Genomic DNA, 25,195 nt, shown 5'->3' with positions numbered 1-25,195 from the left:
CATTATAATCTGATAAAGAAACTAATAAATCTAAACAAGACCATGATTTGATTTTAATAATACTGTACATTGCACAGATTTATTAAAACTTTCAATGAAAGTAAATGCTAAATATGAAAACATAGTTAGAAGCATTAGAAAGTTCCAGAGCCTTCTATAGTAATATATGTACCAGTTTATTACAGCCCTTTTCAATGTGTGATATATTTTGTAGACAAGAGCTTTTCCTTGACTACCAAGTAATCAATGGTTTTCTGGAGCTGGAACTGATAATCAATGTGGACCTTTCATTGACGATGGTCAAATGTGCTGTTTATGCAAGCAGCAGGACTGTCTCCACAACAATACATGTATTTATCCACAGACCTATTATATAAGTTGCACAAAATTTAGCAGGTAATGATCACCTCCAGGAATATCTATCCGTGGTATAGAATTCCATATTACTACCACAGGCAGTTCATTGTGCAGAAAGCACTATAATCATAAACCACAACCTTTTCTCATTTCATTGTGTCTCACTGGTTAAAGGTACAGACTCCATTATTGGTCCCATGTTTGCTTGATAAACAAAAATATCCGATCACATGATTAAACCCCATATTAACTGGGGGGGGGGGGGGGGGGTCAAATTGACCCTCCCCTCGACGTTTCGCGCCACGATTCCGCAACGTGCAAAGATTTTGCAGAGTCGTTTTGTGACTTTTTTCACTGAAGTCTCCCGCATATTTTGAGACCAAATTTGAGACGTCCGGGTACACCGTTCTGAAGTTACGTAACGTTTTGCATATGCATGTCAACCCAAAAATAGCTCAAATTCATGATATCGTGTGCAAATCCAATGCAAATTGTGTTTTTTTGTTAAATTGATATAAATTAGATTATTTCAAGTTATAGTCATAGAAATTGATCAATTCTAATGTAGATAAGCCTGAAGAAGTCCCTGCAACAAATTTTGGCCAAAAAACAATAGAAGACAAAAGGTCGAAAAAACAATAAAAATACATAAGAAATTAACAAAACAGTAAAAAACAAAAGAAATTGATTTTGACTGTGCTATTTTTTTTACAAGAAAATTGTTTGATGTGTCTTGAGAAATTCTGACACAAAACTTTAACAATCCTTCAGCTTTTTTAATGGAGTTACAGGTGGAACTATGATTTCATGCATAAATTTGCATAATTAATTTACTAAAAATAGAAAGCCATTATTTTTCTATTGTATGACCATGTAATCTTATAGATGACATCCCGCTCCATGTTCAGGCAAAATTTTGCAGCCATCGCGTGATCGGCGGCCGAGATCTGAAGGGGGGCAAATTGACCCCCCCCCCCCAAGTAAAAACTTGGTCTCAAATAGCCCAGTTAAAATAGGGTTAAACACGATTTCTCTCTGGCAGGAGGTCATGACACAATGCTACTTCCAACAATTTCTTTTTTCCTACTTCGAATGTGCAAAGCAAATCATGTACACGTATTTCCACCATATTCATCTCGTTCACACAAATGGGAAACCACCAACTGTTTTTTACATGCCATATTTGATGATCTGATAATTCAGTGACATGAAAATGGTCAATAGTCCAGCATCTGTGATTCTTTTGCCTCATTTTCTCAGATATTGACTGATTCATCACTCTGCATTCAATGCACGGTCACATTGTAACTCCTTGCTTTGGAACCACAAGATTCAAAATTGATAGAGCTACATTCTACTGTGACTGGCTCTGTCTTAGCAGCTGCAAGTTGAGTGGATTGGTCTTGTGACGGTCAGCCTCGGACGCGACAAGAAAGCAGCATGGACAGGGTCCTACTTGAGTGCTATGCCTGGATGATGCAGAGCGGTCATCTCCTCCCTGGACATGGCCTTGAGGTCAAAGCCCTTCTTCTCTGCTTTCCCTTCAGTGCAAAAGATAGCAAAGATGATGGACGGTAGATAAGGATCATTTTGACGTTTGTATTACCCATGTATATTGTTTGGAAATGAAAATAAAACAGGAATGAATGAATGAATTCACATGAAACATGCTCCTTACATCACTTTCTCATTTTTTTTTTTTTTTACCTCACAATGTGACAACAATGTTGCCTCTCACACCAGAGTCGCTCTAAAGTGAAATGAGTCTTTTGGAACTGAAAAAGAGGATGTTATGTGAATTTCAAACCTGGTTTTGGAATTTTATCGAGCTCTAATGAAGAAAGTATTCATTCTACACAATGCTATATAGGGGAAGATGACTGAACAAGGACCTTAAAGTGGCTACCACACAATGTATACTTTACAAAAGATTTGAAAAGAAATAGCATCAAATTAAACTTACTTCTACACTAGACTAACTTTTTGAATGTCTGTGTGATCATCAGAATAAAATGATAACTTGTTATCTTAGGGTTGCTCAGTTTTGATTTGTATGTGTGTGTGTACATTTTCTGTGATACTGAACACTTTAGTCTGGATGCCTATCTAATTTCAATGACATATCACTTCATTATTTTGTTAATGCAACATTTGTAACATCAACAAATCTAGGAATTGTGAATGCAGCGAATAAAGCGAAATGTAATTCATTCATTCATTTCAAACACAGGTTCTCTCAAAAGTTAAAACTTTGGTCTCACCTTCCATGTCTCGTAGTTTGGCAACTTTTGGCTTCAGCCCTTCCCTCAGATTATTGATTTCCCCGTCAAGTCTCTTCTGATCTACACAAAGGGGAAATAGATGTTAAGAAGGATGAATATCATCAGGATAAAAATAAAAAAATAAGCATAGCATTTGATGGGACACTATAGAGATTAAGCAAGCAAAATATGAAAATTGAGCAGGTCTCTGGAGATCAATGGAAAGTCAAATATGCAACATGGAATGAAAGTCAATCATGTAATCCTGGCAAACTGTTCTCATGATTCACAGCCATTTCGTAATATTGGAGAGGGGGGTTCAAAGTGCCTTTCTTTGATTTTGATATGCTGTTCTCATGAGATGCCATGAGATGTGAGTTTTCAGATCTCGATGCAAATAATAGCCCTCAACTCTGAAACTTTCACAAGAGAGTTGTAAACAATAATTGCTGACTGCTACCCACTGGTTACAGATTTCAGGAATTCCTAAGATTGTCATTATTGAAACCATTTATGGCTAAGAACAGACTTTGTTAACTGCCACTATGATATTGGTTTTTGGCATGAGTAAAAAATCACTGCACTGCGCAATCTTCATTAGTGAAAAATCTTCCATAAGGTCTTAACTGGCATTATCTCTGGAAACATAACAGATGAGGAGCAAAACTATATCACTTACCTTCTGTAAGCATGGATTGTACATTCTTGGATGGCAACTTTACAAAGGTATTTCCAAAGCAGATCCATGTCTTATTTTCTGCATAAACAGTGAATAAAAATGAGAACAAAGATTTGTTGATTTGTGAAGGCATTTAAAACCTCAACAATAAACAACAAAGCAACAACATCAACATAGAGCACTGTCTGAATAGAAGATGACATGCGGCAAACAGTGACCAGCACAGGATGCTGCTTCACAACAGTAATGATGGTACTGACATAATATCTTAAAATGATAAAATCATCATCAATGACTGACTTAGAATGAAACTAGAAAAGCACTCAGACAGCACAGACCTCAGCCAAGCAGCTCATTTTCACCCGTACACGCATGCTGAAAATCGCCCAACTTCCCTAATACGGAAGCCTTTTGTTTACGACATCAGCTTCCAGCTACGTGCCGCCTTGCCCGCGCAGAGCATGCACTTAGAGCACTTATGCAAACCTCATAAATACACGCAGCTTGAGCTCCCAAGTTCATTGACCCTTTCTACCAAAAGATAAAAAATCCTTTAAAAATTCATAAAAATTCTTAGATCACTACAAAAATTTAATCATCAGTTCCTTGTGTCATAATCAACTTTACCTGCAAGTTTCATTCAAATCCATTCACAACTTTTTTAGATATAATGCAAACAGACAAACAAACAAACAGACCACCGCCAATGAAAACATAACCTTCTTCCTTGGCGGAGGTAATAAGGACAGTTTGAGTGATTAATCATTACCACTGTGACTTCTGGAAGACTGCGGGGTGTCAGACTGCCTCTTTAAGGCCCGCACCGCCTCTCTGCTTTGATTCCTCTTCCGATCCAAGTCCACAACCTACAAAAATTACAATAAAATACAAAACAAAAATTTACTCACAAACTCATTTCATCAATTCAATGATTGGTACCCTAAATCTATATACATGTGTACTGGTGCAAAAACAAAAACTATCTGTTTTTGGTGTCTTCGTAATATTGCTATCTTTTAGCAATAACCATTCTCAAAGGTTCCTGGACTACTCAACTCCAAGAGAGTTAATGGACAAGATAACCTGAATACTGGACAGCTTATTAGTAACTTGTGATAAAGGAAGCATAATTTTTATTTATATTATGCCTTACATATAATGCTACAAGAGGTTATTCCCACCAGATGATTCGCCGCCAAGAATTTTTCGGAGCCAATCTATTCTGAAATGCAATGTTTCATGATAGAGACAAGTCATATCAAATATCCCTCCTCAAACACACAAACACACATAACACCTTTCAGTGCCGCACACAGCATCCTGTTGTCTTAACAAAATGTTACTCATGCAAGTACACTGAATAAAGTGGAAACAAGCAAGTGTTCGGTAGAATAAAGGTCATTTATTGCACTGGCTCTTTTCCACTATCCATATGATTTGATACAAGCAGTCATATGCGGCAAGAGGATTATTGTTCGCAAGTATCATATGACAAGGAAATGTGTGAAACATAAGACATGTTCACCTTGTTTGCATACTAAACAATACAACTCTTGCATACACAAAGACACACATAAACACACAATGAACAATCACACTTACGACATAAAGTCATAAATATAAATAATCATATAACTGATTTCTACTACATTACGCTGTACTGCACACAACGCACTGTATTGCATATAATGCATTACTCTGGCACTCATTTATTATGTCCATTGTCTGTACTACACAAGATAATGTACTGAAGATACAAACAAGTCATGCTGCTCAAATTCCAGGCATCTTAGGTAATCAACATGACCACAAAATCTTGTTAAATGGAAAGTCACATGCTACTTCATTAAAACACAATCATATTGTGGGACTACAAATGATTATGGCACATTAAGCCCTTCTTGCGGGAGAGAGGCATCTTATCACATTAACATTTGTCTCAAATACAGAGCATTTTGCACAGTAAATTTATAAGCATGTGTAGTTGTAAACTCAGTGGATTAAACTACACTGTATTCAGTATGACTATTCAGTTTCTATTTTTGGGTCTGTGAGTGTTGACATTAGTTACGTTCAGACGGTGATCCTTAACCTCAAGGATAGCCAACCTTGAGGATAAGTCTTATGGGATGCCAAGTGTCGCACGGTCAATTTTGTTATGATATTAGTCATTTCGTCGATGAAATGACTGCTTTCATTACGAAATTGACCATGCAAGTCGTGAGGGGATGACATGTTCACTTTGCCATTTGCATACTCATATTGACCGTTCAAGAACTGTTTCCTCAAATATTAGCGAAACTTCAAAATGACATAACTTCCTTATTTTTCATCCAATTTCTATCAAACTTTTACCATTGAACTTGTAATACTGTACTCTTTCTTATCAGACTAACTTATATTTGGACTGGATTCTCCCCTTTAATAAACAAAAGTGTGTATATGTTCTGGAAAAGGAAGAAAAAGAGCAGATCAATTACAATCAGCAGGAAACAAAAACAAACCAAAACACAAACACCTATCATTGCTACTAATTTCGTCAAGGGGAAATACACTGGGTAAGATATACTGGAATTCCACAATATTTCTACCCTTTATCATTCTCATCCTGCAGTTTCTAAGCACAGCTTGTCTGACACTACCAAAAGATGTAGAATTCAGCCTCTTCTCAAACTGTGGTATGATATTGGATTGCACTGTCGCATCTCAAACTAAACGCACATCATTCTGTTTTCACTTTCTCAGAGTTGATTGCAATGGTGCAACGTTGCTAATACCTCCAACGTAAAGTCGACATTTGTGCCACTCTTGAATGGGGGCCGTGAAGTTTGTTGCAAGATGTCTCTCCACTGCTACGATAGCATCACAACCTCTTTTGCAGCTGGGTTCCTCAACATAGAGGAATACTGGTATTGGTGACTACCTCCATGGAATATACTTTCTGGAGATGGTCCAGGACATTGATCATATCTGTAACATTGATCTCATCTTTTGGGAAGACACCGCATGGCACCTGCAGGCATAAGAGAAAATTACATTACTGCTAACTTTTTAAAGAGTCATAACCTAAAATTGTAACAATGATGCAATTATCTTACGCTGTTTCAATCATGATACCATCAACATCACTATCCACACTTCAAAAGTCATCTCCTTATGAACAATCCTACCCCTATTTTTTTTTCTTCTGCTGTGCTGCAGAGCTCTATAATTACATTGTAGTCAGTTCCCCCCCCCCCCCCCCCCTGGTGAAACTGAAATGGAAGATGTAAACGCTGTCCCATTAAACTTTACATTGTTATGTCCAATGTAATTGATACAAATTTTGTATCTGAAAGCTGATGTACAGATGTAAATGCATTTGAACAACTCTTGCGCAGGTGTCCAGAGAAAGAGCATAGTGTGATAATCCAAGAGTGCTTGGGGGAGTGTCTGGAGGTACTTAGCCAACACTGGCTCCTTCATGAGATGTGGGGCTGGCCCCGTGGAACTGCTTCATAAGCAACAAAGACAGAGAAAGCAGACGTGAAATCAGTCTAAGTTTATCTCTTTATTGTTCACCACTACTTCAGATTTTGATGTTGATTTTATAGCGACTAATGTAAATATTGGTAAAAGCTACATTTTACTGATGTCTACATGTGTGCTGTGTGCATGTATTCCTGTTGTTTTCCTTATAGCGGTCTGAACCACTCGACATAAAAATGGGGCAGTATAGAAATGAACTGTGTCAAACACACAACACTGGGTAGAAGTTCAAGTGTGTATTTCAAATACATTACTGATATGTCTGAATATTAAGGGCAAAACGAATTTTATGCACATTGCCTATGTTCTTATTCAGTATTGTTCAGAAGGAAATGAAACTTTAATGTCATGAATATAATATAAAATCTCTTCATTGGGCTCTTTTGGTGGTGCAGGAATGAAATAAAGTCAAACTGAATTAAGAATATTCAACTTATATGTAACAAGTACAATTAAAAAAACAAAATGTTTGAATCTTAGTTCTCTCACGCAGATGTGACATTGTCTCTTCTTACCTTCATCCCTGGCATCATGTTGGCACTAGCATGTGCTTGGAAATGATCCTACCATCTTGCATACTGGAGGGGTTTTCTCCTGGTCTTCCTCTGTCCAGTCATAATTTCTTTTCATTTGCATAGGGTGACACCAAACTCCTTGAGTATGACATCAACGCATCTTGCAGTGTCTTGAACGCCCATAGAGATTCCCAGTTTGTTCAGCCTGTGGATATGAAAGTTACAAGAAACTGAGAATACGTCTTAGAGCCTACTTTCCGCACTGATACACCAACTACCATTTTCTGCATCACATCATTTGAGGCTGTTTTGTGTCTATGATTTGCAAAATAAAAGCTTCATTTCAAGCTGCAAGTATGATTCTCTTAATGACATCTCCTTTACACACAGACCCACATGCACACACAGATTATTAGGCTAACTGACAACTCCTTTTTCTTTCCTGGTGTTAGTAAGTTTTGTTTTGTTTTAACATTCCGTACACTTGTAGATGCAATACATTTGTATGTAATACCAAGGTTAGATCAATCATCCTTAATTACCAAGTGGGTTGAATTATTTGTCTTTCAACACTCCTGATTGTACAATATTTACCTCTGCTGTTGCAGTTTATGTTAAAAGCTCATATTACACTACTCTACTTACAGTATCAACTAAGCAATAACTTCAATTATTATAGAATTTCAGCCAAACATATAGTTGAACAAAAGTCTAATACAGCTGTAGGTACATGATGACATCCAAATGAGATTTACCATTTTCATCAAGCTTTCATATCACCTGCTCGCTGCAGCTTCCATGCTACAGCAAAACAGCCCGATCAGCATTACGATTATCTTTTTTTTTTTCTCTCTCTTTTTTTAATCTTTTGGCTTGAGAATCCTCATGAACATGAGGTTGTGGGAGTAAATCACACCTGTTTATCCTTGGTTGAGATTCTCCCAAAAGAACCCTCAGGGTCCTTCATGGTGGACATTTTTTCATAAGGTCATTGAAGGCTGGTCCGCAGCCAGTGAGAAGTTCTGGTAGGATGCCAATTTGCTGGATGTCACTCTGAATGATGATTTGTTACTTTTGATTTCACTTGTGATTATTTGGCAAACACAGTGTATTGTCTCCTTGCTAAATATTGCCTACTGCTGACCATAATTTGCTGGAGTGCTATGGTCACACACTTTCTGCTCCCATGGGATGTGGCTGCTTTGGAAAGAAATGATGGATCAGTGCTTGCCTGTGGAAAGAAACAGAAACACGCATTCACATTTACAACGTTTACAAGATAAGCCCTATTTATTCAATCTTCTTTCATCCTTGAAAAAGCATAAAAAACAACAAACTCAGGTCAGCAATCTAGAGTTATGCATGTTCTAACAACATATTTTGGTAGGAAGGTATTGTAAAGTCAACCTTGCTTGAGTCAAATAATCGCCTAAGTTGAAGGTCTTTTCAAGTCCTCTTCTCTTTATATCATATTGATTTTAATCCCTCATAAGTCGAATTTTCTCTAAGTCAAAGCTATTTCTTCAGTCCAAATAGATTCGACTGACTGTATTGTGCATATTAATTGTCATTATGGAATTGGAATTGAATTGGAATTTTCAAGATCAAAATATATGGAAAACCCACATCTACCTGTAATTAAACACGGCTATTATGATTAAACACCAAAACACAAATATCATATTCAAAATATCCCAAAACCAAATCCTCTTTTCTCTTTTCAACAACAAATAAATGTACTTTGATTCAGGAATCTTATTTCATTAAAATCACCAATATCTGTATCTAGGACTGCTTGAATTAAAGGAAACCAAAACCCAAATAAAAATTTGGGTAGAGTGAAAGCAGCCACATTAGTGGAACACATCAGTGAAAGTTTGAGAAAAGTTGGACAATCGATTTAAAAGTTATGACTTTTTGGTGCAGTCATTGCTGGACAAGGAGACTTCTACAGTTCATGGAATCATTATGGACAAAAATATACAGAAAATACAAGTATATAGCAAACAAAATGAAAATCAATAGTTTGACTTTACTAGCATATGAAAGAGTACTTGATTTATCTATATAAGAAAGCAGGGGGAATGATATTACCCTTTACATACATGTAAGTCAGTAACAAGTCAATGGAATGTGTCCTTTTCGTGAAAAATGAAAAAAAAAAATATATTTGGGTTTGGTTTTCTGTTACAAGGAAAGAAAGTGATGATTCCATATGTACCATTTTCATGCGATGCCAAATCTCAGCCTCCATCCGAAAGCAGGTGGTCTGGTTTCTTCTCACAGGCAGAGAACTCACTCCTCTCAGTGGCTTCTTTGGCACAGACGTAGATGCGAAAAGTCTATTAATCTTTGCTCCCAAGTATGAATGTGATTTGCTGGAATTCTTCAACTTGGATGTCAGATTTTTGACATCTGTAAATATTCTAAATAGCACTGTGCTTCTAAATTTTTTTCAACCCAAAGCCCACTTTGGCTCCGATTTTTTTTTTTTTTTTCTTAATGGCCCAGTTAGATCACACATCAATATTTGATCTTATTTTTGGCCAACATCACGGCTCACTGGTAGAGAAGTGTGGCTTTAGATAATATTCTGAGTAGATGTGAACAGTGGAAAGGGAGATGTGATGAGGTTTTTCCCTCTCTGGTGTCAGCACTATGCATTATTGCACTATTTCTTTTTTATTAACCCTTACAATATCAATTTTTTATGGTGCAAGATCTTTCCAATTGGCAAATTACCTACTAGTATGCATCTCAAACAGGGTGATACAATAGATGATTTAATGAGTCTTTGAAACATTTTTTTAACTTATCAATGGATTACGTTTTGAGCAGTATGTCAAAGTTCTTTTTATTTTTCACTTTCACTTTTTATCTGGTTTCGTTTCCTCTTCTCTCTCTCTCTCTCTCAAGTCTATTTTCCTTTATTTCTGTATTTTCCTTCCTTTAATGTGCACTAGGGAGATTCATTTGTGTGTGTGTGTGTGATATGTGCTATATGGATATGGTTTATCATCATCACAAATATTATCATTATTATTGTTTATCATTATTATTGTTTATTATTATTATTATTATTATTATTATTATTATTATTATTATTATTATCATCATCATCATCATCATCATCATCATCATCATCATCATGCAAAGTGCCACTGGGGCATCTACTGAGGAAATGGTTTAGTTTCTTATCATTGCACAGTGTTTCTCTCTTTCTCTCGGATCTGTCACTCAGATCGTATACTCACAATTGGTGCTCAGAAATTGCAAGAAGCCATGTTTAATGTTCAAAATTAGATATGGTAATGCTATCATATGAAGAGATCATTTCAAAAAGTAATGCCTGTCTCAAAATATGTGCTCAGTAGGTGAGTTACCCTTTTATTGCATAGGAGTAACTACTCATGTATTTCTCCTATTTAGCATAAAAGCAAATGTCCAGACACAGAAGAAAAAACACATAATAATCTGTAAGAAATAAGCAGAATTTGTGGAGATCACACAGAACAATCACTCTTTCACTGCCTTGGACATTGTTCCACATTTATCAATGAAAGTCTCATCATATGCATAAACCTACACTTGCTCATTCATTCAACTTTCCAAATGGTTTTGAGTGCCTTGTGAAATCCTGCATCCTCGCTTTGGTACCCAAATTCTTAGAATGGTATCTGGATGAAACCGAGAGTAAATGGCCACTGAAGTAATGTAAAAATATTAATCTATTTGTTTGCAGTCACTACTTTATGAAGTTTAGCCTTTTCTATAAATCTCTAGCTGGGTTTAATACTGATGCTTTCATTGTATAGTTGGGTGACCCGCACCTCGTCATAGTTAATGTTTATGCATATTTGAATCACATTTCGTCACTCAAATTCTATGAAATCCCACTCACATACAGGAAAAATGCTGAAGATTCCAATGGAACCATAAGTTCACTGTTCGATACCGGAAATTTGCAGCTATCGTCCTCAAACGCAAATGATGCGGAATAGTTGCGCGCTAAGGAAGGGGCCCACAACTCGCCACCCGCGCTCCCATAGACAAAGCACGTAAAAAGACGTGTGCGGGTGACCGTGATGCTCCCATAGACAAGCACGTAAAAAGATGTGTGCGAGTGACTGTGATGATACTTTAAACACGTATTCCTCATATAAATTTCAAATTTTCGCGAAAAACTGCTTGTTTTTCACCACAGTTTGTTTGTGGTAACCCTGCAAAGTTTCAAGTTTTTTTAAGGGATACTGAACACAGTCCCAAGCATAAATTTTGATTCAGTGCGCTTGTAACAATTTTAAACAGGGTGGTGGGCACCTCACTACAATGTATACTGCTCTGGAGACTGGAGTTTGCACTCAGTTGCTCAGCTTCTTCACACACTTTTATTTAATAAATGATGGGGGGGGGGGGGGTTATGTCATCAGACTCCCACAAAAACATGCTGCTGTTTAAAACAGGAGGTGAATGTGAGCTCAAAGTCCCTGATGGCAAATGTCATATATACAATGTAACATAGTTACACTTTATTTATTATTTCCAGAGAAATTATGCTAGATCACGCAATTCTTCCAATTCCCCACTATCCCTTGCCTTGCTGTCCTGTCACATTTTTCTTTGGAAGGGGGAGTTGGCTCCCATTTTGTAGGCTCATTTTGTCTACTATACAGTATGGGTATGGTTTTAAAAAAACCCACAATAACCATGATAACAACAACATAAATAGTGGAACGTCATGGACGGTTCAGACAGTTTTAACGGAGTCAGTGTTTCAGCATGCAGCATGGGGTCACTTTGACTGATCGGTGAAAGATTGAGGTCTATCTTCTTGATCTTGTCATCTGGGTGGGATATGTTCCGCAGAGAGTAATTTACTTAGATCTAGAACTACATCGCGTCTGGCTTCACAGCCACGAGAATCCTCTCCTTAAGTCTTTAATCATTAATATGTCTACGGGTACGAGTACGGAGGGGAACCATTACCCTGGCATAAATACAGTCAAAAGATGATTTTAAAAAACTCCTCCATAGACCATACAGAGAAATTTTGCCCTTTTCATGCTTTTCGCATTCGATGAGTCGAGGAACCGGGACGATGCATGATGGCATACATATATGCGAGCGATTACTGGCGTGAGTGTCGCCAGGCGCGGCGGCGCGGCAATGCTTGAGTGCAGACGTGGCGACTGAGTACATGTACACAGTCGCCACGTCTGCACTCAAGCATTTGCCGCGCCGCCGCGCCTGGCGACACTCACGCCAGTAATCGCTCGCATTTCAGCATTCGCATGGGTCGTTTGACATCGCATTTAAATCCATGATTTTAGATATGATGCCTCAAACCGATTTTGCTCAAATTTCGTGAGTAACTAGGAAACTTGTGAAGCTTTATGGACATAATCAAGCGAATTGCCGCAGTCCTTTCATTTTCGCGTTGCATTGCAAAAAAGCGTGGAGACTCCTTATAAGGGGTGCCCCGGGGGTTAGGGGGACGGGGTTACTTATAAGGGGGACGGGTTACTTATAAGGAGGGGCCCCCCTTGTGAGTGGGTTTCCCGAACTGATATTGTACAAGTCGCTAAGATTAAGCAATGGTGGATCATCAACGTTTGTACTGTATATTTGAGTTGACTCTATAGACCTCTAATAACCTTCATTCGACCGTTTTTGTCCATAATCACCGTGACACGCACTTGTAACAATGTAATGATCACAATCGTGTCTCACAGACTAGTCCCACGATATGGTCCCATACATAATAATTGGCGTTAGTTGCACTGTCCTGTCGCAGCGCGCAGCAGCAGCAGTCACCATCACCAGACACGTCAATAATGACTCAATGTGAATGAATATCACATACTTACTTGCTGTTTTTCCGTCAATATTTCTTCTGCAAGAGCTTCTAATTCTCCTAAATGAGTCAAAATGAAATTTGGATCTCTAGGCATTTCAGAAACGTACATTTGAACGTGAGGCGACAAATCTTGATAGCGCGATTCCGCGAGCGACGACATCCACTAGTCTAGTCTAGACCTTCCGTTCACACGTACGTACGCACGATGAAACAACAGAAGAGACCATGTAAACAGTGCGCTTGCACGTGCGAAATCCATAGAATTGCCTAACTCTATGGGTACGTTCCACGGCAGATCGAAAAATGGCCTTTGATCAATGCGTTATTTTCCTGATCGAATATAAGTGCTGTAGGAGCGTACATCGCCCTGTATGATAAGCTAAGCGTTTTCCTGGGTTGCCTTTTCTGGGCCTATTATACAGGCTATAAAGTACCCCTGCAATGTTCAATGCATGTATATTTGTGGTGATGATGAAGAGAGGGAAGGGTGGCATACAGAGGAGGAGAAATACTTTTTTTTTTTCTTCAGTAACAAAAAAGATTATGAGTCGTTTAGGGCCTGTTGTGTGTGTTCATATACAAAATACATGTCTGGCATGTTATCATTCAATTTTCATTGTGTAATATCCTGTTTTGTTTTTTGTTTTTTTCATTACAACACATTATATTGTCACTAAATAAAGTTTATTTCATTTTCAGAATTATGAATGTTGTTTCATTTTAATGGATAACCCTTTCATTAAATTTTCATTATATGATTAATGAATCTTGGGAAAAACAACCTCATTTTGTTTTTGCATTTATAAATTATTTTTAGCAAATCTAATTTTACATTTTCAATAAACGAATCCTCAAAATGATGAGACTTAATTGGCACTACAAACCTTTGGAATAACAAACATTCGGTATAACAAAGCCTTTAAATAACAAACCTTATTTCATTTTTGGATTAACGAACCTTCGGAACAACAAACTGTAACTCATTTTGTTTGCATAGGTATATGCCTCTGTTGTTTAGGTTTGTTTTTCAATACATTATACTCACAGCCGTTACACTTTAGGAGTGAAATGAATAATTGTGAAAGCAAACATCATACAATCAATAATGTTTCATGGTGAAGTATGCAAGACATTTGTGAAGTTTCATAGACCCTTTTTAATATGCATCCACCAGAATGAAATGCATAGAGTTAAATGGAATGGATGTAATGAAAATCTAGATCGAGTGGAGTATCGAATGATCCCTGTGTACTGTTTCTGGTAGCCTAACTGTTCCTACACATGCACCTGCTTTCCTTATGCACACTGTAATGATACAATGTTGTCAATATATTGCCTCTTCTTTTTTTTCAGTGATTTTGTTTATGTCATCAGTGATCTGTAACTGTTGTAACTGCCAATTCAACTTGATTTAAAGTTTGCTGTGATTACCATGGAAATAAATTCAAAGTGAAAGCCAAACAAACAGAGAAGGGAAAAATTCATTAAAATGGGACCTAGAAAAGAGAAAGAAAAAAAAATGGCATGACATTTACATTTAGAGTTTCAAAAACTATGAAATCCGTAATAAGTGCATATATAGCTGCATTTTAAATGAGATGCCATCACAAGTTTCTCAACAATTTGCACACAATCTCCCCCAAGTTCTCTGTTTTAGAATGTTTAGATACATTAAAGGAAATCATCTTTTAGATTTTTGAATGAAAGCCAGATATCACATTGAGATATCACATTGAATATCAGGATTATCACACTAGTATTAATGTTATATATTATACTCAATTATCAGTATTATTATTTAATCATAAATCCATAATAAGAGCATAATGAAATGCCAGCAAAATTTCTCAACAATTTGCACGGAATCTGCCCTGAATTTCTGTGTTTATAATGGTTAGATATGGAGGAAATCATCTATGTTGCATTTTTTTTTTGATTTCACAATACTAGAGAACTAGAAGAGCGCTGTCGCATTCTAAGATTTGAATGCAAATAACAAATAATCAATTTCATGAAATAAAAAGTTTATTTGATCAAAAGTGGGTAGATTTATTAGCATTGTTTGAAATATAGGGTAAAATAGCACCAATGCCATTTTATTTCTGAACATTTTACTGAAAATTAAAATAACCTAAAATTGACAACACCATGAAGAGGAGATGGAGCTCTACAACATGATACCAATTAACTCAATACCCTCCAAAATTGTGATGAAAGCCATCCTGGTTCTCAGCTGACAATATGTGCATCAAGTGAATGCAGTTATATCAGTAAAACACATTAGTGAAAGTTTTATGAAAATTGGACAATCCATTCAAAAGTTATGCATCTTTAAAAAAAATCAGTGCTGCCATCACTTGATGAGAAAACTAAGTACAGCTTGTGATGTCATCATATTATGGAACACGATACAGTGTATAAAGAAAATGTGAAGAGATTTCCACAAAATTCATTCTCTCAAGAAAAGTATACATTCCTTTCACTCGTCATTGATATGACATTGACACATGTTAAGGGTAATGATAGTTCCACAGCTTTTAGAAAGAGTTTAGTCAAGTGTTCTTTCATTATGCTCAAAAAGTGAGAATGTGTTGATTTTTTTTTTATATTCCCTGTATATCATATTGTTGTCCATGTGACATCACATAAGGCTCAAGTCTTCTCATTTGGCAATGGCAATGCTGAAACCAAATATATATATATATATATATATATATACATATATATATATATATATATATATATATATATAGTTGAGACAATGTAGATAACAGAAGATGTCGCATGAAACCGGCAGAGCAGATGCGACATCTTCTGTTATCTACATTGTCTCAACTATAATTTCACTTAAGATGACAGAGGCGTGCGGTAGGAATATCAGCATCATCACACTATGTATATATATATATATATATATATATATATATATATATAATTTTTTTCCTCAAATTTTCAGGGATGTGTTTTACTATTAATGATGCTGCATTTGCTTTGTCCACATGTTATAATATTTGGATTCCATTCTCCTTAATTCAGGAATGGTGAATTTACAAGGGGAATGGCTTATAATCATTGTGGAACTTATGGACAGAAAATACATGTTTCTTCTCAAATAGCAGAGGCAATACCACTGGCTCATCTAATTTGCATGTGGTTTTGACCACGGTCAATCTGGTGTACAGTTTCTGAAAAAGACATCAACTTTCATAACTTTCTTAATTTTGTTTAGCCCTGTCAATGAACTCTCATTATCATGACTGACCCTATTCTTTTTATTTCAGTACCTCACAGTCACCCTGAACACAAGGAGTTTCCCTTGAGGAATTACATTGTACTAGTTCTTTCTACACCAAACAATATTCTGCCATTATGACAGAAGAGTGATAGAGCATCTTAATCTGTTTAAGAAGTGTTTGTTTGATTTTTAGATTGGAATTAGCATGTTCTAATTGATGTAAAATTTGAGCAGAAACACTTCAATGGAATGGAATGGAATGGAACAAAATGGAATGGAATGGAATGGAATGGAATGGAATGGAATGGAATAAAATAGAGTAGAATAGAATAGCATAGAATGGAATAGAATAGAACTCTTGAAAGACATCACAACATTGCACTGTAAATGGCACAGAAATTTGGCTCATGTAAAGGATATGGTAACACATGTATTGTCACTTGTTTTCCTATGAATAAGGTATTTCAATAGAACTGAACACATTGAAGATAAAACACTCATACAACACACACACACATACATATTCACACACACACACACACATATATATATATATATATATATATATATATATATATATATATAATATATATATATATATATATATATAATATATATATAATATATATGTATATAAATATATATATATATATATATATATATATATATATATATATATATATATATGTGACTCACAACAGTAGTAATTATTCAGGACACTCATGAAAGACATTGTTGAAATGAATTTTTGCCCATAGGGCTTTGCCAAGTTGATCAACTGTACAAATTAACACGACTTTGCAGTGGTATTTGTTAATTTTGATTTTCTTGACAAAGCTAAAAATCATCAATATCTGTAATTCTAGTGTTCCATAATCAATAAAAAAAAATATATATATACCAGACTCGGCCAGTAAAAGAGAGACCTTTTGAGTGCCCCAATGATATATAGTAGGCTCAAGGATGTCTTTTATGTTAAGATTATGTCATGACTGCTAGCCACACCAGGCTCTCACACCAAGCAGGTCAATGTAAATGGCAGAAACAATTTGGCTCACTATCAACACTTTTATAAGGACATGGTACTTTGTCGCCTGCTTTCCTATTGATAAAGTACAAGTAAGACAAACTTGACTGAACAACCTTTAGCTTTACTATTTAAGTTTTTTTTTTTCAATAGAACACATTGAACATAAATTATTCAAACAACAGACAAACACTCACACACAGAGACATATATATGTATAATATATATATATATATATATATATATATATATGTATATAAAAAGAAATGAAGAAATAAACTGTAATGCCTTTTTTTTTTAACGTAAAGAATGAATTTATTCGACTCGAATAAACTCATTACCAGTAATAAAAATGCATTACCAGTTTATTTCTTAATTTCTTTGTGGAGCCAATACGTGTATTCTCAACATATATATATATATATATATATATATATATATATATATATATATATATATACCGGGTGTCCCAAAAAAGAAGAAGTGGATTTTCAGTACCTTGCGGTCTAAAAGTTATATATCTTTTGACATCATTAAAAAGAGCATCTTCCGCAGAATACTATGATACCAAAATCACTTAATTTGGTTCAGTACTTTTTATTCTACACCAATTTCTGAAAATGCAGTGATTGTCAAATTTTGCCAGATTTTTGCGACTTATGAGATAATAATTTGAGTGCGACACACGATCCATACGGTAAAAATTGTGTAAGCTCGGTGATCCATGTCAACAAAAGATACAGCTTTCACATTGGGCACGGGCCAGGAAAAAAAAAACAGTGTGTGTGTGTGTGTGTGTGTGTGTGTGCGCTCCCAATATGAAAGCGTTATCTTTTGTTGACATGGATCAACGAGCTAACACAATTCACCGTATGGAACGCGTGTCGCGCCCAAATTATTATCTCATAAGTCGCAAAAAATTGAAAATGACTGCATTTACAGAAATTGGCGTAGAATAAAACGTGCTCAACCAAATTTAATGATTTTGGTATCATGGTCTTCTGCGGAAGATGCTCTTTCTAATGATGTCAAAAAATATATCACTTTTAGAATGCAAGGTACTGAAAATCCACCGTTCCGCTTTTTTTGGGACACCCGGTATATATATATATATATATACTGTATATATGTATGTGTATGTATATATCTATATATATATATATATATATATATATATATATATACTGTATATTGTATGTATGTAAGTAAATATATATATACCAACTCTGTTATCTAGCCATGTTGTGACCAATGCCCATCTGAATGAGCGATTTGGTCTAATTTTTTTTTTTTCCTGGCCTTCACTGCTTGGAGGTATCCAGCTGGGTAAGAGAGGGCTGAGTAATACTAGTAGAGGTTGGACTGTACATAAAATTATATACACACACACAGTCATTATTTTGCATTATTGCCCCAGTGCAAAGATGGAATTCTGAATTTTTCGGTATGCCTTTTTGCTATTAAATCTGATGATTTTTCCTTTTTTAAGGTTGTGGTACTATTGCGGGTAAATCTGCACGATGAACATTCCATGCCTCGATTAATCCGAGCGAAAGGAGAGGGCAACAAAAATCATCACTATCTGCAATTTTGGTATTCCATAATCAATAAAACAAAAGTGATATAACAGACTCAGCCAGACAGAGAGAGAAAGAGAGAGACCTCCTTTTGAGTGCCCCAACGATATACATAGATGTAAGCTCAAGGATGTCTTTCATGTTAAGATTATGATGTCATGACTGCTATCCACACCAGTCTTTTACACCAGACTTGTGCAGAAATCTGCCCCATATTATGCTAGTCACAAACCGATGGGATGAATAATTATGCAGAGCCTGATGTAAGACTTCCTTTGAGGCAGGGGAGAGATCTATAATTGTCACGTAATCACCCCACAGACCGAGTCCTGTGGTCATTCATCTAACTCCACACCCGAGCCTAAAGATTGAACTCCCGTCTCTCCCCTCCGAAGTGGAAACCAATTCGTCTTCATCCTCATGAATATTCCAGCAACCATGCAGTCCAAGAAGAAAACTAGGACTTAGAATGCGACACTTGGCGCTTTATAGCCTATGGTTCCATCGATGGATGAGAACAATAGAAAATGACATGCTAGATCGCGCCAGGGAGTTGGAGGATTTTGTGGATTTTAGATGGAAGGGGGGAGGGGCCGGGTAGGCTTTGAAACATGAACAGAAGACTTCTGTTGAAATCGTGAACACTCCAACTGCATGTATTGATGACATCAGTTTATGTCTGGGGAGAAAAAGTTTTCTGCCATTATCTTTTTCTTCTTTTTTTAAAATTTTATTTTCATTCACCATTATTGTCTTTTCCTGTAAAGTTTTCCAGATGTTTTCAAGATGTTGATGTCATGGTGTTACATTGCTTGCATTGATTTCATTACCCCGTGTTAGATATGAGTCTGACAGTCATAACCTTATTGTTTAAGTTGATACCTACTTATATTTGGGTTTGCAATGTGTCTATTTTCACTTTAACTGCAATTTACGTATTGATAAATACATGAAACATACAACTACACAAAAGTCCATGTAACACGTGTTCAAGCTTGCTTTTAAAGTGGAATTTCAAAGCTCTGTGAAATCAAGCACTTAAAAAATGTTACACTTGTAACATGTGTCACCATAATTTGCACTGAGGTACCATTCATCTTAAAAAACAGCAGAAAATGTAACAGATTTTAACAATGACATGCTGAGATAGTGTTTGTGGTTTGACACTTAATCATATTTTAATGGCTAGATTAATTTATACAATTTTAACATGAACACATTTCAATGTACAATGTCATCACATATATTTGAATTCACAGTAACAAGAACAAAACAATAAAACAAGCAAATAAAACATACAGTCATTATCTTAGACTCTGATCTGATGTAAAAATATTTTACAGAAATTTCCACAGTTTTAAATATCATGATCTTCAAAGTTTTAAGCGTCATGCATGTACTGTCTTATTTCACGACTTTTTAACATTCAGTTCTGGCCTGTGTCCACTGGTAACAAATCCCTTGATATATATCCATATTTGTCCTGTATATAAATATGCTAACTGCTGGCAACAATATCATGGAATACAATGATTCACAAAATATTTACATCATGTACACCTGATAAGACCATAGAATCAGACAAAGAAGTCTTTTCCTTTTTGGTTCTATGCCTCAATACCATGACCATGCACACATATAAGTGGGAAAACCATCTACATTGGAAAACAATGCTACAAAAGAATTAAAAAACAACAACAACCCAGCAACAATGGATTGCCTCTTGCTTGTCAGTGTGATTTTTAATCAGAAAGATATATGGTTACTTGACCTTGACCTTAACTGACCAGCTAATCAGAAACAAGAAGAGTCTTCTAAAGTTAGTGAGAGAGCATCCATGCAGCAAACTCTTGATGTTACTGACACATTTCCATCACGTTTTGAAGACCATTCTAAAGTCTAACCGGGGAGGTGGAACCTTGATCTTTGAGTTTAAGAATATGCTCCACATTGGATAGGTGGATTGCCTCATTACACAACAACATTGAGATACAGAGTTTGAGGAGTTGCCATTAAACTTCTTATCTATTGCAATGAGTATGCCATTTCAGAATGTGTGCATGTACGTTGAACCTTAATTGATTTGCACTAGATTTGGCCCCGAATCAAATTAGCTAGCTTTTCTGACACGCTAAACACACATTGCCCACTGGTAACGTAACACTATTTCATGCTACTGCATGAACAGTTATATACCAGTTTGGCTTTGACCTCTGACTGACCTTGTTTGAAATCAATTCCGAAATCAATTCCTCTATCAAAGCTAATGGCTCACTTGCCTAGTCACACTTTATCCTTGTTCAACAGAAAACATCAAACAAACAAATGCCAATACATTTCAAGTTTTTTTATGAACAGGATACAGACGTACAACCCTAAATTATGTCATCTGTAACGTTCTGGGTAGAAAAAAAAATAAAAAAAATGAAATGTAAGACTAGGTTCTATAGATCACAACAACAAGGCAACGCTTTTGTAGTTGAGGTTTCCAAGACATCTTTTAAATGCCACTGTAATGCTTCTTTAGAAGTCGGTGCTTTATTTGCATATCACTCTGGGGCATCTGAAATGAAAGAGGTACACTCCAAGCAGCTTTAACTGGTGGCTTATTGGACAAAAATATTGCTTCTCTACATCCATAATCAAAGTGTGGTATTCACTTGAGATTCAAGTCGTTTCTTTACCCTTGGGCTATGTGATGAGCTTGTTCGACCTTAATTAAAACAAAATCATGTTTCGTCATTTCTCATTGCCTGAAGTTTAGCAGAAGGCATTTCTTTTATTCTTTTTTTTTCCACCACTAACAGAGAAGTGAAAAACGAATTTGGATGATTGCAAAATCGTCTACAATTTGATCTGTAATACGCAGAGGACATTTCATCCTACAATATGAATCTAACAGAGCTAGGGGAGAAGGGATTTCATATGAATATAAAAGAGCTTCACCCTGACGTACATGTATACTTTTTGCAACAACCATGCAAACTGCAATTATCTTTTTGAAACACATTTTTTGCTGCAGTGCTCCTGTTCATGCGCAAATTATGAACATTTAGAGTGCAATGTGTAACTCCTCAGAACCAATGAACAGGCAAAAACAAAAAAAAAAACAAAAAGCATCACTTTATGCTATTTTCTTTTTCACAGTATTGTGCCTGAATACAACAACAAATATACATTCATGTCAGATTTAGTCATCCTCACCTACTTAGCACAAATGGTTTTGACCACACATAATGTCCTATCCCAGTACCCTTTATAAATTGAGAGGAAATCTACAATGCGGCATGTCTCAGGTTAACACCACAGTGTGTTGCTTGTTTTGGGGACAAGTGCAAAAAAGAAATTATCAGTGAATCCTGAACAAACTTATATCAATCATGAATTTGTGACTCTCTTCCTATTTCTGTAGGATGTGCATTAATTTGTGTTTAAGTATGTGGCACATTGTACTATTTACCTCAAATCTTACATCAAAACTCAATAGTCAAATGGATGAGATGTTGAGACAAATACAAGCATTCCTTCTGACAGCATCAACTCTTTGTACATTCTACTCAAGGAGATGATGTTCTTGGTGGGAGTGAAAAAAATATTAAGGAGTGCAAATGTCACAGCAACAATGTACTGGACACATAAAAGACTGAACATACATTACAATCATACACATTTATCTGTCTATTCATATCTGATGCAGGTGGAATGGGGAGCTGGTCAGGCCCCCATGTCATGGCGACTTCAATGAAAGTATAATGGTAGGATTCTTAGAATTTTACAATCTAGAGTACAGGAGCCAGTGGATGTGTGCAGCTGGCTGTACTACCACTTCTCTGCAGTGTGTAATAGAATTTCTAGCTCATTACTTTTCAAATTTGTTGATATTGCATATCTTTAGATATTCATGTGCTATTTTCTCAAATGTCAGACAAGCAAAATACCTGAATTTGCTTTCAAGGACTTTTGAAGGTCGGTACCTGCAAAACTTTATGCCAATGTTGATAATACATATTGGCGATGAAAACATGAAACCAATCCACCTCCACTAATCACATGACATATGACAACAATGAATCAATTATTTTATTACATGTAACGATGTGCAATTTTTTTTTTTGAATGATGATAACAGCAATGAAATATTTCTAGAAATTGATTTATTTCTCAATTGCCTTGCATTATTACTCTAATCACTGGATACAATTGCTCCCTGAATTTTCACATCTACAGCATAATACAAATTCGATGATATTACATGGCCAAAACCAACGTGAATTCACCCTTAACTCTTTATGTACCATGGTGGAAACCCCCTGTGTGCCATGTTATTCTGAGACATGAAGGTAGTCATGCTTTGAGAAAGAATTCTGTTTTTCCAATTTGTATAACTTCTACAAATTTCTGTTAAGATGGGCATGATAGTCCGCAAAGTTAAAGAGGAATGCCAAGCTTTGTTTTGATATGAATTGTATGACGGCTCTATTTTCATTTTTTCTTTTAATGACCAGTTGCTACATTACTATAGGCCTACAGGCATGACTTTTGCACATTAAACCGTGACAGAAACTTAAAATGTACGAGCAAATCTAGTTGGGAACATTGCTTGGTAGTCGATCACCACATAGAATACAAGCCGTATATGAGAGGAACAAAAGCACAAAAAACGCTTTCATTGTGCCGCGGGATTAGCAGTAATTAGCGGTTTATCGATCGGTCTTGGCGGCTTTGTTTGTTGAGCAGAATATGCGAAGTTGGCACGCCGTCGACTGAGTCGGAGGTGCGAATGTGGCACATAAAGAGTTAAAAGATAAAAGTGGCAGAGTTAGGCCAATTCTTGCTAAGCCATGGGTGTGTCACATACATGTCAGAGAGAACCTTCACAAGGCAGTGTGCACAATTTTTGCATACATTAGTTCCAGGAACTGATCTCTTCTGTCATTGCCAAAACAGGAAAAAAAAAAGAAAAGATTGTGCCGAGTGATTCATATGGTGTGAACTACTTGGTGTAATTATATCAAATGTCAAATTCTGGCAAAATCTGTTGAGCTGAAAAAATCTTTGCCGATACACCTATTACCATTCATCATTAATGTGTCATGCACTTTGGTATACTTGGGGAAGATACTTCACAAACAATTACTTTTATCATCCCTACCCCTACCCCCCCCCCTTCCCAATGTGACCATCGCACTAGTGTTAGACAAACCCTAACCCAAACAAGGGATTAGCAGGATTAGCATGATCTGTGTTTAATCATCTTCTGAGACAGATACTCCATAATATCTGCGCTAATCAGTGTAGTTTGAAACAAAAACCACCCGATGTACCACCTAGCCAACAGAAAACAGCGCAGTTACGCAGAGACTCCACTCGAAGCATCTCTTGAAATGGGAGATTTTCCTGGCTGGACCCCCTAGCAATCTGGAGACTCCAATTGCGCAAGCATGTGCACAATATTACGTGTGCTTAGCGCAGAGTCCCTTAAGGCTAGGGTCCAGCTGACGGATCAAAGATGCCCTCTGGTGCTATCTCAGCCTTACTTTTGAACATGTATAACATGAGTAGACTTTGGCAGGAGAAAGTTAAATCGTAAGCAGGAGATGATGCATCTTAAAAAGGGGAGACACGCAGCTAGAGTGTGTTAAATTTAAACTCTAGCGGGAGAGCAAGAGATTTTGCAAGAAATGGCCTCAAAGTGGGAGAGCTGTAGTACCCTGTTAGAGTAACCAAATTCTAATCTTCCATTGGTCTTCCTATGGCACATTCATTTACTTCAGCAGATCTAAGCCACTATCACAAGGAAACACACATAAAAAAGTGACCCCCCCCCCAAAAAAAAAAAAAAAAAAAAAGAATCCATACTTGTTGACAAGTATTTCTTGTGGCCTTATAGCGTGGATGGCACACTTTGTAGAGACATACACACAAGAGAATCATTTTCACCGATCCTGCTAAAAGAATTTACCGACAGTAGCTAATCAGTGCACCACAATAGGAAGCAAAAGAAAAAACCTGCACAAAGATGTGAATTGGTAGTATTGGCAATCTGTTGTTAGGTGCAATGGCACCCATTTCAGCACCGAAATCAGTCCTGCTGGCATTTGAAGTTACACTCCAGAGATTAACACAAAACCTGTGCACCACAGTATTCATTTCATTGCA

The 25,195-nt window shown here is 36.4% G+C and overlaps 1 protein-coding gene across 1 annotated transcript; it reads right to left on the bottom strand.

The window, feature by feature from the left end:
* Nucleotides 1–1,449: 1,449 nt before the first annotated feature.
* Nucleotides 1,450–13,347, bottom strand: LOC139728234 (p53 and DNA damage-regulated protein 1-like). Its single transcript, XM_071639197.1, has 5 exons — nucleotides 13,208–13,347; nucleotides 4,067–4,163; nucleotides 3,298–3,375; nucleotides 2,619–2,699; nucleotides 1,450–1,898 (listed from the first exon to the last, which is right to left on the bottom strand). Exons 1-5 carry the CDS (start codon nucleotides 13,304–13,306, stop codon nucleotides 1,810–1,812), a joined length of 444 nt encoding a protein of 147 aa, XP_071495298.1. The 5' UTR covers nucleotides 13,307–13,347; the 3' UTR covers nucleotides 1,450–1,809.
* Nucleotides 13,348–25,195: the final 11,848 nt, after the last annotated feature.

Source organism: Diadema antillarum, unplaced genomic scaffold, assembly GCF_040938485.1.
Source record: "Diadema antillarum isolate AM-2024a unplaced genomic scaffold, OU_Dant_1.0 seq00000170_RagTag, whole genome shotgun sequence".
NCBI lineage: Eukaryota > Metazoa > Echinodermata > Echinoidea > Diadematoida > Diadematidae > Diadema > Diadema antillarum.
The sequence above is the reverse complement of the archived record's forward strand: the minus strand, read 5'-3'. Positions and strand labels throughout refer to the sequence as shown.

Bases quoted from the DNA above. Each gene is read 5' to 3' on its own strand.
- LOC139728234 (XM_071639197.1), bottom strand. From the start codon at position 13,306: ATGTACGTTTCTGAAATGCCTAGAGATCCAAATTTCATTTTGACTCAT. The intron at 2,700-3,297 runs GTAAGTGATATA...CCCTTTGTGTAG, and splicing joins ACAATCCATGCTTACAGAAG to ATCAGAAGAGACTTGACGGG. The intron at 1,899-2,618 runs GTGAGACCAAAG...TTTGCACTGAAG, and splicing joins CAAACTACGAGACATGGAAG to GGAAAGCAGAGAAGAAGGGC.